Raw genomic sequence first — 12,675 nt, 5'->3', positions numbered from 1 at the left:
GCGAATTTCAGTGTTGTTGGAATAATTTTATTTGTTTAAATTTCCACTAAGGTTGTGTTTGGGTAATTTCAATTTAAAAAGTTGCCGCGAAAAATTTTCCACTAGAGTTATGGTGATGCGTATGCACCCAGTAAAACACTTGTGTACAATCTTTGCATAACTTGTCACCTGTGCGTTCTTTCAATGCGTGTTAAAAATTCTCATTGTATGAAACTCCTTTATTGCCGCACAGTTGGTTGCGTGTTTCCACCTCAGGCATTCTTCTTTTTCTACTCGGAAATATGTAAATGTAGTTTTTGCTCCTGTTCGCCAGAAAATAGCTCCGAAGGAGTGGGTTGGAATGTTTGGCTCGCATTATCGGTTATTCAGTCCCATTTAATTAAAAATGAGCAACTCATTGCCGTGTTTATTTCCGTCCTCGTTAAGCGGAAACCGAGATATCCGCTCCTCAATAATAATTACCAAAAAATGCGTGTACAGTTATTTACAATGTCCAGAAATTTAAATTACAACATTGTAACGCATGCGTTCGCTGCTCACCTGCCCCTTCTATCTCTCTTTATTTTCTATCATTCCTTTTCTGTTGTATGGAAGTTACTATTTTATCCTCACCGTTGTATCTGCTTTGGACATTCAAATTCATGATTGTGCTGAGACCAAACAAAACGTGAGTCCGATCTAAAATCAAGTGTGTTGTGCGTGAAATGTGAAACAATTGAAAGGCGCGGGGGTCACGTGGTTATTTTGTTGTCACAGGTAACTAGATGTGTTTTTTTTTTATGAAATGGAAGAGCAATTTCCTCACGTGCCTTGGTTAGATGCGAAAGTCTCGTCACTGACAACATTGGGATCAAGGTGGATTAGCTTCAGATTAATTTTTCAAAAGTAAACACAATCATACATGTCTACGCTACTGATTACTATAATCTGGATCAAGGTAGATTAGCCCAGAGGAATTAATAAACGATTTAAGACCAATGGTATCAGTCTGTTTACAGCATATTTTTAGAAACTGATTCCGGGTGACTTAAACGACTTGCGATAGCGCCGTAATTTCATTAGGAGATAAGAATGGAACGAAATTCCAAAATATCCACAGGTGGTCTGAAAATTCCCGGGGAAGCACTGGTCCTTTAAGGTGCGTGTCAACGGTCGCGACATCTGTTCCTTTTGAATAAAACAGAATGGCACCCTTGAATCAATTTTCTTTATCGCGCCCCATTCGCTCTTTATTTGTTATTCCTGAATATAATTTACGACCACTGAGCAATCTAATGACCGATTTCCGTTGAAATCACTTGTTTACGATGTTTATTCTGTCATAATACGTGCTCAATTTCCGGAAGACAACGATTAAAAATTCAAACATAAAAGTCATTCTATCGATTATTTTGACCGTCTTTTTGCACGGACCTTGGACTGCCAAGCGATCAATGAAGTCGGTAAAACCTATTTTGTATTATTAAATATAATTACATTGCCGCGTATTAAATATTACATAAGCAAAAGTTGTATTGTTATTTTTAGTTGGATTTCCTTCCAAGTCAAATATGACTGCGAGACGCGTGGAAGATGGCTTTGTTTTTAATTCCCCACATTAAATTTCCCAATCGGTGCCAAGAGAATGAAATTTGAACAAGTTTTCATGGAGGTGTAAAAATAGTGGACGATTTGTTTGGATCGTGGACGGTATAATTGCTCATTAATGAATCGATTTATTCCTCAGAAATGTTATCGCTATAATTACTACCAATGAAACTTATCGCAGCAATTTCAAGAAAATCCGACCATTATTGAATTTTTCCCCAGTTATTGGAAACTGAAGCGTATTTTTCTTTGAGAAATATTTGGCAGCGTTCGAAGACGTTTAGTTGTTGTGGATACAATTTTGAAGTGTTTAATAAACTTACCTTCGATAAAATGAAGTCATAATATTATTTTATAACCAAAACATTTAGGATTTTTGGTTTATTGTACACCAAATTTATTTTTACAAAATATTGTTGAATAGAAACTAAGAAATCTAAAATTAGATAAAACTGTTCAAAATTTCCCGTAATTTTGCAATTTTTGTTGTCCTTTTGATAAGCCACATGCCGACTTCGCTAGCTTTTTAAAATTAGTATTGAAATAAGTCACTTGACTTAATAAAATGCTAATTAATTTACAGTGCAAATTTAAAAATAAACAAATAGCCAAATTATCGCGTTTAAAATGATAAGATAGCATTTTTGTTGACACCAAATATTTCTTTTTGAAGTCTAAATTTTCCCTTTCGACATTAAAGTTTAATACCATTTTTGCTAATTTTAGAAACACACTAATTGTTTTACAAACAGAAACTTGATAAATTAATCATATTTGTACATGACGTGGTTAATATAAGAATTTTAACAAGTCATTGCTTATTATAAAAGTTAAAAAAACGACAATAGTGCCAACCGTGGCTCTCCAACCAGTGGTACCATTACGAAAATTGTTTGTTTCGTTGAAATATCGACGTTTCACCCCACCCTCATCATTACCAGAAATTTAGAGCACGAAACATGAAATGCGCTTCTCACAAAGTTTAATTCATTTAACCAGTTGAGCTAATTTCTGTCTTTTGACCGAAAATTTCCCTTTTCAGAAAATAAAAGTGCAAGACATTGACCGCGATATCGCAATAATGTCAAGGCTCATCGATCAAAACTTGGCGTAAAATTTACCTTTGGCCACAGATTTCCGAGACTGACCAACAGCGTCTTCATGGTATTTGACGCCGGCAATGAAATTCTATTTATTTCAAGGAACAAAGCGTATAATGATAAATCGTTATCATATTCATGGTCACACGTAGGTATTTTATGGTCTAACATGCGATGGGAAGGATAGTAAAACCCATTGAATAAAATTAGGTTGGTTCGGGCTATTTTTAAATAGTGCTGGGATTTTACGAAATGTTGGCAGTGTAAATAGACATTGTTGACACTTTTTTTCACTGTTTGTTAATGTGTCTATGCCGCTCACAAACAGGACAATTACACAGAAGTTATTGTGCTATCTGTAGCAACAAGCGGAATTTGCATATTATCGGATGCGAACGACGTGCTTTGCATTTTATAAGAAATTCATGGAAAAGCTGGGAGAAAGGTGAAAAAATATGACGCATCAATTTAATCTCAGATTTGTGTATACAAAAATCATACTAATATTGAAAGTACACTGCCACTTTTGTTTAAAATATTAATAAGCAAATCGACTTCAAAATTGAAATTCCAAATATCACGCGATTCTCTTGACAGTAGAAACACATGCTAACTGCACTTTTGTGTTATTGTGACGCAAATTTTAAAGAGAGTCACTAAAATACAAGGCGCGAAATTTGTAATTTGAACTACTGACACTATAATCTCGTATTCTCGGACCTCCGAAAATAAAGCAACTTACTACACAAGTCTGTATTTTTAGTGTTTGTTTTTTCAACAATGTGGTCGCTAATGTGTTGTTTAAATATAACCGTGTGGACATATTATTCACACATTAGAAACTTATTCTTTATGTCCGATCTCAATTTCGGGCTCTCGATAACAAAAACGTCCTTAAAACTGTACTAAAAGAACAAATAAAGATGGGTGTTTTGAACAAGGTGTTTATTTAACTTTGTCGGTTGCGTAAACGTAATTAAGCTTTATAAATGTTGGTAATAAGAATCTGCTGCAACCGGAGAGTATCAAAGAGATATCTATGTACTGATTACTATGCGGAAAAAAAACAATAGTAATGGGATCATGGGAATCTTAGAATGCCAAAAGTCGTAAATAAAACCGACAAATTTCCTCCTAATAATCATACTTTTAATCGAACAACAATGTCCACTTTATGTAATTAAACACGTTCTTGAGTAATTGCCCAATTTCGTACTTACAAACGTAAAACATAAAAGCGCTCGTGTAACTTTAAATGGAGCATTCGAAAAGGGAAATGAGATGTTTATAGCACCCAAAGTACATATTTGTCTTGTGATGAAACTTTATGAAGGATAAACATTACGTAATTCCGCCGCTGCAATGTCCATTTTTCCAAATTTTTCCTCCACTCTTTTTTTTTTCGTCCAATTAAACTTTTTATGATCATCGGATTTGTCCCCAAGATTGTTGTTTCCAGAAAATGTTCACCTCAAGCCTTCGTTCTGTTTGCACATTATCATGTGACAACTCTGTGTGAGTAGAATAAGGTTTCAGTTACTTAGTATCAAAGTGAGGTAGCTGACGGTCGGCGGGTAAATCCATATTCAAGCTAAAGGTCAGTGCATACACTTTTCAATTTGATTTACGATATCACTTTTCCTATTTGCTCTCAATTCAACAAAGTCACTTGAATTGAAATAAATCGTTTAGAATAGGCGCGGAAGTCATGGGACTATTATCTCACGAGTTAACACGTGACCGCAGCTGAAGGAAAAGATATAACATTTGATAGGAATTAATTAATTTTATTCTCTTTGCGCACAATTGACTTAATAAAAATTGGAGAGATAATAAACGTGACGTCATTTACAAGATGGTGGCGGGGTTAAGGAGGGTGCGACCCCGCACAAGTATTATCTAATTTCAAGTTTAATCTAAATATGAGACGATTTGGGACAATAAAAATTACTACAAATATTAAAGATGGCAATTGCCTATTGTATGCAGCTGTTGTGTCTTTTATTACCTTTTTATAGCCCACTGAAGCATAACCTCATTTATGTTTATGCGCCCCAGTTTATGGGAGATATCAATTATAAAAATTGCCGAGAATTTAGATAAAACGTTTAAAAATTATTCGGTATTATTAACAAAGTGTATGAGATTGCTGCTATTTTGTACAAATAAGAGATATCTGAAGACATTTTGTTAGATTACAACACATGCTTAAAAAAAGGACACTTTCGAGCTTTTTTCACCAATCAAAGACTTACGTTCATTCTCCTTACCCTACTTCAATGCCTTTTTTGACGAAAAGAATAAATTGAGAATAAAAATGAAAGAATAAATTTGATTACTGTGATGTAATAAAATTATTAACTAATCAAAAGTAAAAGCTCGGGAAATATCAACAACTTCCGACCAGAACCGGAAAACATAATTTTGAGACACTCAGTAGGTCAAGTTCAAATTACATTTTCCGACAAAAAACGTCGAGATAAAGTAAATCAAACCCACCTTGATAAAAATCTGTACTATTGGCGAACTTTCCCAAGTTTCCAAGTATCTGATTGGAGATTCTAGTATCGAAAGCTCTCCACGTCTTTCTTCATTGGTCCAAAATGTCGTCATTATTACCTAAAACACAAGAACTCTGTAAGCTTTCCACATGTAAGGTCATAAAAAATCTTTCAAGAAATATTTCTTTGTGTACTCAGCATATTTATTTTGCGATAACTCATTTATGAGCATGTATCATCTTTTTATCAATTCCAATCCTATCGATTCATTTTCTGCCTTCAGTGTTAAAAAAACCGCCTCAAGATGGGGGACATGTTCCGCAGCGAGCAAATGGTGCTCGCCCAGCTCTTCATCCAACCAGAAGCTGCGTACTTCGCAATATCCGAGTTAGGAGAGTCAGGCATCGTCCAATTCAGAGATGTAATTCTCCATTTCTTTATTAATCATTTTACTCCATTTGAATTTTTAGTTGAACGAAAATGTTAATGTCTTCCAACGGAAGTTCGTCAACGAGGTCCGACGATGCGACGAGATGGAACGCAAACTTCGCTACATTGAAGCGGAAGTTAGGAAAGACAACGTTTCGATTCCCGATCAATCTGAATTACCCAAAGCCCCAAATCCGCGAGAAATCATAGATTTGGAAGCTCATCTCGAAAAAACTGAAGGCGACATCAAAGAGTTGACCGAGAGCGCTGTTAACTTGAAATCAAATTTCTTGGAGTTGACAGAACTCAAACACGTCCTCGAGAAGACTCAGGCGTTTTTCAACGAACAAGATGAAGCTAATGGTTTTGATTCGGCTCACAAAGCTCTTATTACTGAAGAAACTCATAATATTTCCATTCGGGGGCGTTTGGGGTTTGTCGCTGGTGTCATCAACAGAGAAAGAGTTCCTGGTTTTGAAAGAATGTTGTGGAGAATCTCACGAGGAAACGTGTTCTTGAGGCAGGTGGAGATCGATAAACCTTTGGAAGATCCAGCAACTGTAAGCTTGTTAATTTTGCTTGAAAAAGCACTAAAGTGTGGTTTCAGGGTAACGAGATTAAGAAAACCGTCTTCGTGGCGTTCTTCCAAGGCGAGCAATTGAAGACGAGAATCAAGAAAGTTTGCGCAGGCTTCCACGCTTCGCTCTATACCTGTCCCAGCTCGCTCCAAGAAAGAACAGAAATGTTAAAAGGAGTGTGCACTAGGTTGGAAGATCTGAACTTGGTGTTGAATCAGACCCAGGACCATCGTCAACGCGTGTTGGTCAGCGTCGCCAAAGAGTTACAAAACTGGAGTGTCATGGTTAGCAAAATGAAGGCCATTTACCACACGTTGAACTTCTTCAACATGGATGTGACCAAGAAGTGTCTCATCGGGGAGTGCTGGGTTTCCAATAAGGACATTCCAATTGTTCAGAAAGCGCTGTCTGACGGCTCTGTAAGTCCTCTAACACCTATTGCAGACACGAAACTAAAAAAATGACTTGTAGAGCGCCTGTGGCAGCTCCATTCCATCCTTCTTGAACGTCATCAACACCAACGAGGATCCTCCAACCTTCCACAGAACTAATAAGTTTACACGAGGCTTCCAAAACTTGATCGACTCGTACGGGATGGCGTCCTACCGTGAAGCAAATCCTGGTAAGTTTCCACGGAGTTGAAAAACGCGAATTAACATTCTTGTAGCATTGTATACCATCATCACTTTCCCGTTCTTGTTTGCGGTGATGTTCGGTGACGTGGGTCACGCCATCATCATGGCGGCGTTTGGTGGCTACTTGGTGCTTGCTGAGAAGAAAATCCAATCCAAGAAGAGTGACAATGAGATCTTCAACATTTTCTTCGCCGGTCGCTATATTATTCTTCTCATGGGGATCTTCTCCATGTACACGGGATTCATCTACAATGATATATTTTCGAAATCGATGAACATCTTTGGAAGTAGTTGGTTTGCTAATGTTAACAAAGAAGAAGCAGTGGAGCACGAAGAATGGGATTTGGATCCGAGATTTGACTACAATGGTCAACCGTACTTTGCCGGTTTAGATCCAATGTGGCAACTTTCCAAGAACAAGATCATCTTCTTGAATTCGTACAAAATGAAACTGTCCATCATCTTCGGAGTTGTTCATATGATCTTCGGTGTTTGCGTCGCCGTAGTCAACTTCGTGTAAAACTCTCAAGCTTTTGTAAGACAGCTTATTAATTATGATGTTGTAGACATTTCCGCAAATACTCGGCCATCATCTTGGAGTTCCTCCCCCAGGTCTTCTTGCTGTGCTTCTTGTTCTTGTGGATGGTCGTCATGATGTTCATGAAATGGATTTGGTACTCCTGCGACAAAGCCCAACCCGTGGAATATGGGTCATCCTGTGCTCCCTCCGTCCTCATCTACTTCATCAACATGATGTTATTCAAAGGCTCCGAAGCTAACCCAGGCTGCAACGTCTACATGTTCGAAGGCCAAGAAACCCTCCAACAAATCCTCGTCTTCATGTCTTTGGCGTGCATTCCAGTTCTCCTCCTAGGAACACCACTTTACGTCAAATTTACACGTAAGAGCAAACCCCACGTCCGCAGCAACGGTGATGTCAACCAAGGAATGGAACTCGGGGAATATCCTGAATCTCAACAAAACGCCTCAATGGCGCAACACGAAGACGAGGAAGAAGAGGAACCACTGAGTGAAATCTTCATCCATCAAGCCATCCACACCATTGAGTACGTCTTGAGTACTATCTCACATACCGCTTCTTATTTGCGGTTGTGGGCTTTGTCGTTAGCCCACGCACGTAAGTTTTACTTCTTGTAATGACCATTGTTAATTTCCCCTCTTCCAGAACTGTCTGAAGTCTTGTGGAACATGTTGTTTAGCTTGGGGTTGAAAAACGACTCTTACGTTGGAGTGGTGACAACGTTCATCTTCTTCGCAGCGTGGGCGATGTTCACAATCGCAATCCTTGTGTTGATGGAGGGGTTGTCTGCCTTCTTGCACACTCTTCGTCTGCATTGGTGAGTTTTTAACACTGTTAAACGTGTGGTCATGTTGGTTTTCAGGGTCGAATTCATGAGCAAGTTCTACGCCGGTTTGGGCTATCCGTTCCAACCTTTTAGTTTCAAGCTCATTTTGGAGGAAGAGAATGCTACAGAGGACTAACAGTTGTACTTTGTATTTTATTGTATTTTAATGGCACTAGAAGTAGCAGCAAAATATAAAAATACCTTTGACGGACCTGTTTTGAATGAACCCTCTTCACATTCTTTCTAAAAACAAATTCGAAAAAATAGATCTGAAAGCTAGAGAAAAACACTTTTCTACTTCAAGAGTAAATTAACAATGACGTCAATTTTATTGTTCTTTCTGTAACGTTGATTTCTACACTTGAGATTGATTATGACACTTATCTGAAATGTCCTGAAATCAATCATATGATAGAAATCAAAGAATTCACATCAAAAGATAATAAAAAGCGACAATAAAGTGCGCAGACCAGATTAGTACTTGCTTTAAGATAAGTCGATTTAAACAATACAGTGTTTCTTCCGTGAAAAATAAACGTGAAACGGCCTTAAGATGGGGGATATGTTTCGAAGTGAAGAAATGGCCTTAGCCCAACTCTTCATCCAACCAGAAGCTGCATATTTCGCGGTTTCCGAGATGGGAGAGTCAGGGATCGTCCAATTCAGAGATGTAAGTACAACAAAAGTCCGAAAATTCCGAAAAACGAGGGAACATAAACTAAGCGACGGTTATTTGCCTGATTTTTGATTATACGTACTTAAGGGATATTTTTTTCCTTAATAAAAGTCGCTTGTAATTCCGTCATGTGATTGAAGCTTATCGTGAAGTGGCGAATCAATTGTACTTTGAATGCTTCCGTTCATTTGATTATGAAATGCGTATCTGATTTTAAATTTTAGGTCAAATGTTTTTCACCCCACTTATCTTATCAGGGATTTTCACATTGAAATCTTAAATTTCAACATCTCCCCCTTGTTATATTTTTTACCGTTTCTAGTTGAATGAAAACGTCAACGCTTTCCAACGAACCTTCGTCAATGAAGTCCGAAGATGCGACGAAATGGAACGCAAACTCCGCTACATCGAAGCGGAAGTAAAAAAGGACTTCATCCCCATTCCCGACCAATCAGATTTACCCAAAGCTCCGAATCCGCGAGAAATTATAGATTTGGAAGCGCATCTTGAGAAAACTGAAGGAGATATCAAAGAATTGTCCGAGAGTGCTGTAACTCTTAAGACGAACATGTTGGAGTTGATGGAACTCAAGCACGTTCTTGAAAAGACGCTGTCTTTTTTCGATGACCAAAGCGATGACAATTTAGGTACTGTACAAAGAATTTTAACAGGTGACGACTCCCCGACACAACACGGACGGTTGGATTATGTTGTTGGCGTCATTGGCAGAGAAAGAATCCCTGGATTCGAGAGGATGCTATGGAGGGTTTCCCGAGGGAACGTCTTTTTCAAGCAGACGGAGATTGATTTACCTCTGGAAGACCCAGCTACTGGAGCTGAGATTATCAAGACGGTTTTTATGGTATTTTACCAAGGCGAGCAATTGAGCTCGCGGGTGCAGAAGATTTGCGCTGGCTATCATGCATCGGTCTATCCGTGTCCGAACTCCACGTCAGAACAAACAGAGCTGTTGAAGAAGGTTGCAACTCAAATCGAAGATTTGAAAACTATTTTAAACCAAACGAGCGACCATCGCCAGAGGGTGTTGATCAACGTAGCCAAAGAGTTGCAGAACTGGAGTGTTATGGTCTGCAAGATGAAAGCGATTTACCACACGTTGAACTTCTTTAACATGGACGTGAGTAAGAAGTGTCTCATTGGCGAGTGCTGGGTTGCCACCAAAGATATTGAGATAGTCCAGAAGTCTTTAGCTCATGGCTCAGTAAGTTTCTAAAAGTTTAATAAAAGTTGTGATCACATTGAGGTTTAGGACGTGTCTGGCAGCTCAATTCCCTCCTTTTTGAATGTAATCAACACCAACGAAGAGCCTCCAACCTACCACAGGACAAACAAGTTCACTCAAGGCTTCCAGAACTTGATTGACTCTTACGGTGTCGCATCATACCGTGAAGCCAACCCTGGTAAGTCGTCTCAGATTTGTTCAAACAATTAATAATTTTGTAGCGCTGTATACAATCATCACTTTCCCATTCTTGTTCGCTGTGATGTTCGGTGATGTGGGTCACGCCATCATTATGGTTGCTGCTGGTCTTTACATGGTCCTTGCTGAGAAGAAGATTGAGGCCAAGAAAAGTACCAGCGAAATTGCCAACATTTTTTTTTCCGGACGCTATATCATTCTTCTGATGGGATTTTTTTCGGTGTACACTGGTTTTATTTACAACGACTTCTTCTCCAAGTCAATGAACATTTTTGGGAGCAGCTGGTTTACTAACGTTAACCAAGACGATGCATTGGAGCATGAACTGTGGGATTTAGACCCCAGATATGATTACGAAGGTACTCCTTATTTCGCTGGAATAGATCCCATGTGGCAAGTTGCAAAGAACAAGATTATCTTCTTAAATTCGTTTAAAATGAAGTTGTCCATTGTTTTTGGAGTGGTTCATATGATCTTCGGAGTTTGCGTGAGCGTCGTCAACTTTGTGTAAGTATGACCATCACCAAAGACTTATTTAAACAGGAAGTTACAGACACTTTCGAAAATTATCGAGCATCTTCTTGGAGTTCATTCCTCAGATATTGCTACTAATTTTCTTGTTCTTGTGGATGGTGGTGATGATGTTCATGAAGTGGATTATGTACTCCTGCGATAAAACTCAACCTGTCGAACAAGGATCGTCTTGTGCCCCCAATGTCCTCATCTACTTCATCAACATGATGTTGTTTAAAGATGTGGAACCTACAGAAGGATGTAACAAGTACATATTCGAAGGCCAAGACTCCCTCCAGAAAGCTCTAGTTTTTCTCTCCTTGGCTTGCATTCCAGTTCTTCTCCTCGGAAAGCCACTATATATTAAATATACAAGAAGAAACAAACCATTTGTAGAAACCGACAGCGACGGTGGTCAAAACGAACATGATGAAGAAAACGAACCAATGAGTGAAATCTTCATCCATCAAGCTATTCACACCATCGAGTACGTCCTGAGTACCATCTCACACACCGCTTCTTACCTGCGGTTGTGGGCTTTATCATTGGCCCACTCACGTAAGGAAACCCTCGTGTTGAATTTCTTGTTAATTTAGATTTTTAGAGCTGTCTGAAGTCTTGTGGCAAATGGTTTTATTCAAGCTGGCGATGAGATTTAACATGTCTTACATGGGAGCTGCCACAACTTTCATAATCTTTTCACTATGGGCAGTTTTCACAGTCAGCATTTTAGTTCTGATGGAAGGACTCTCTGCATTTTTGCATACCCTACGTTTACATTGGTGAGTTTAAACTATTGTGAAGAAATGTAGTGATTTTTGGATTTCAGGGTCGAATTTATGAGCAAATTTTATACTGGTTTGGGTTATATGTTCGAGCCGTTCAGCTTCAAAAAAATTATAGCGGAGGCAAACCTTGAAGCTTAGTTTCAGACGCACTTGTCTAATTGTATTATATGTATTATTTACTCCTTGTTTAAGCGGTCTTTTAAATATAGTTTAAATTTGAGACAATAAAATCGCTGATATTACATTTTTTGTGATTTAAAAATTGTACAAACCTTGTAAATGGGAAAGTATGCAACCAACAATACACTCATGCTATTGATTGCTCATCATCATTGCTCACAAATGTGTGACTATTAGTGTTATTAGAGCACACTTTATACGATGTTTTTAAGAGACCTTCGGCTTTTTAAGACCTTCCTATCATTTCTGCGAAGATATCTTTCAAATAAACCAGTTTACAGTTTAGAGAGGGACATCAAAGTGGCTTGTGGAAACCAAGCTCTTTCTAAAATTGATTATTTAACAAGTTGCTACGAAAATGCTTCAATTCGCAGCTTCTGCATCAAATCTAAACAAACAAGTCGAATTTATTTGAAATGTTTTGTTCCACAAGTCGTCTTCAAGTCAAAAAATTTAACAGTTATTGTTACCTTTATAATTGTGTATTCTTGAATCTTCAGCCTCACACTACTTAAATTAACTTGATTATCTCTTGGAGTTATTTTATTCGGCACAAATTTTCCTTTAATTACCACACCGGAAGACACTAAAAACTCCTGGAAAAGTTCGTAAGCACAAAACTAAAAACCGTTAGCCCTTAAAATCCCTAGACCTATTCTGTGTCCCTAAACTTCGATTTTTTCCGCTAGGATTCGGAGAATTGCGAATGTCATTTCAGGGTTTGCCAACATAAAGAAAATTACTAATACTACTTTTTAAGGGTTAGAGAATATTAAAACGTAAATAATAATTCATAGATGCGCCAGCGAACTAAATAATAGTCATTAAATCCATTTCTGGGTCGATTTCCGATCTTCAGCACTAAAACTGATGAAAAATT

The 12,675-nt window shown here is 38.1% G+C and overlaps 3 protein-coding genes and 1 long non-coding RNA gene across 6 annotated transcripts; 3 read left to right on the top strand and 1 right to left on the bottom strand.

Moving 5' to 3' along the window:
• Nucleotides 1-346: 346 nt before the first annotated feature.
• Nucleotides 347-1,138, top strand: LOC148173291 (uncharacterized). Its single transcript, XR_015770232.1, has 3 exons — nucleotides 347-667; nucleotides 792-937; nucleotides 988-1,138. It is a non-coding gene; the product is annotated as an uncharacterized LOC148173291 (long non-coding RNA).
• Nucleotides 661-8,404, top strand: LOC148173290 (V-type proton ATPase 116 kDa subunit a1-like). 3 transcript variants are annotated; one of them, XM_088038387.1, is made up of 9 exons: nucleotides 661-756; nucleotides 5,472-5,609; nucleotides 5,659-6,177; nucleotides 6,225-6,614; nucleotides 6,667-6,817; nucleotides 6,863-7,346; nucleotides 7,397-7,968; nucleotides 8,017-8,188; nucleotides 8,234-8,404. In XM_088038387.1, the coding sequence occupies exons 2-9, from the start codon at nucleotides 5,493-5,495 to the stop codon at nucleotides 8,331-8,333; spliced, it is 2,505 nt and encodes an 834-aa protein (XP_087894513.1). In that variant the 5' UTR covers nucleotides 661-756; nucleotides 5,472-5,492; the 3' UTR covers nucleotides 8,334-8,404. The 3 variants fall into 3 exon arrangements, with proteins under 3 accessions (XP_087894513.1, XP_087894515.1, XP_087894514.1); XM_088038389.1 differs by lacking the exon at nucleotides 661-756 and adding an exon at nucleotides 2,756-2,835; XM_088038388.1 differs by lacking the exon at nucleotides 661-756 and adding an exon at nucleotides 4,178-4,284.
• LOC148173288 (uncharacterized) lies at nucleotides 5,075-12,508 on the bottom strand. The gene is made up of 3 exons (XM_088039864.1): nucleotides 12,467-12,508; nucleotides 12,266-12,391; nucleotides 5,075-5,306 (listed from the first exon to the last, which is right to left on the bottom strand). The coding sequence occupies exons 1-3, from the start codon at nucleotides 12,506-12,508 to the stop codon at nucleotides 5,121-5,123; spliced, it is 354 nt and encodes a 117-aa protein (XP_087895990.1). The 3' UTR covers nucleotides 5,075-5,120.
• Nucleotides 8,630-11,864, top strand: LOC148173289 (V-type proton ATPase 116 kDa subunit a 1-like). The gene is made up of 7 exons (XM_088038356.1): nucleotides 8,630-8,867; nucleotides 9,196-10,095; nucleotides 10,144-10,294; nucleotides 10,338-10,821; nucleotides 10,868-11,385; nucleotides 11,432-11,609; nucleotides 11,657-11,864. Exons 1-7 carry the CDS (start codon nucleotides 8,751-8,753, stop codon nucleotides 11,751-11,753), a joined length of 2,445 nt encoding a protein of 814 aa, XP_087894482.1. The 5' UTR covers nucleotides 8,630-8,750; the 3' UTR covers nucleotides 11,754-11,864.
• Nucleotides 12,509-12,675: the final 167 nt, after the last annotated feature.

This window comes from Gnatocerus cornutus, chromosome 6 (assembly GCF_029298725.1).
Source record: "Gnatocerus cornutus isolate USDA-ARS CGAHR chromosome 6, icGnaCorn1.1, whole genome shotgun sequence".
In the NCBI taxonomy this organism is placed as follows: Eukaryota; Metazoa; Arthropoda; class Insecta; order Coleoptera; family Tenebrionidae; genus Gnatocerus; species Gnatocerus cornutus.
Note: the sequence above shows the minus strand (reverse complement) of the source record. Positions and strands in the feature narration are given on the sequence as shown.

Coding starts and splice junctions, on each gene's coding strand:
- LOC148173290 (XM_088038387.1), top strand. CDS start 5,493: ATGGGGGACATGTTCCGCAGCGAGCAAATGGTGCTCGCCCAGCTCTTC. Junction 6,178..6,224: donor CTTTGGAAGATCCAGCAACT/GTAAGCTTGTTA, acceptor GTGTGGTTTCAG/GGTAACGAGATTAAGAAAAC. Junction 7,969..8,016: donor TTTGTCGTTAGCCCACGCAC/GTAAGTTTTACT, acceptor CCCCTCTTCCAG/AACTGTCTGAAGTCTTGTGG.
- LOC148173289 (XM_088038356.1), top strand. CDS start 8,751: ATGGGGGATATGTTTCGAAGTGAAGAAATGGCCTTAGCCCAACTCTTC. Junction 10,295..10,337: donor ATACCGTGAAGCCAACCCTG/GTAAGTCGTCTC, acceptor ATAATTTTGTAG/CGCTGTATACAATCATCACT. Junction 11,610..11,656: donor CATACCCTACGTTTACATTG/GTGAGTTTAAAC, acceptor TTTGGATTTCAG/GGTCGAATTTATGAGCAAAT.
- LOC148173288 (XM_088039864.1), bottom strand. CDS start 12,508: ATGACATTCGCAATTCTCCGAATCCTAGCGGAAAAAATCGAA. Junction 12,392..12,466: donor TCCTAGCGGAAAAAATCGAA/GTTTAGGGACAC, acceptor GAACTTTTCCAG/GAGTTTTTAGTGTCTTCCGG. Junction 5,307..12,265: donor AAGAATACACAATTATAAAG/GTAACAATAACT, acceptor CTTGTGTTTTAG/GTAATAATGACGACATTTTG.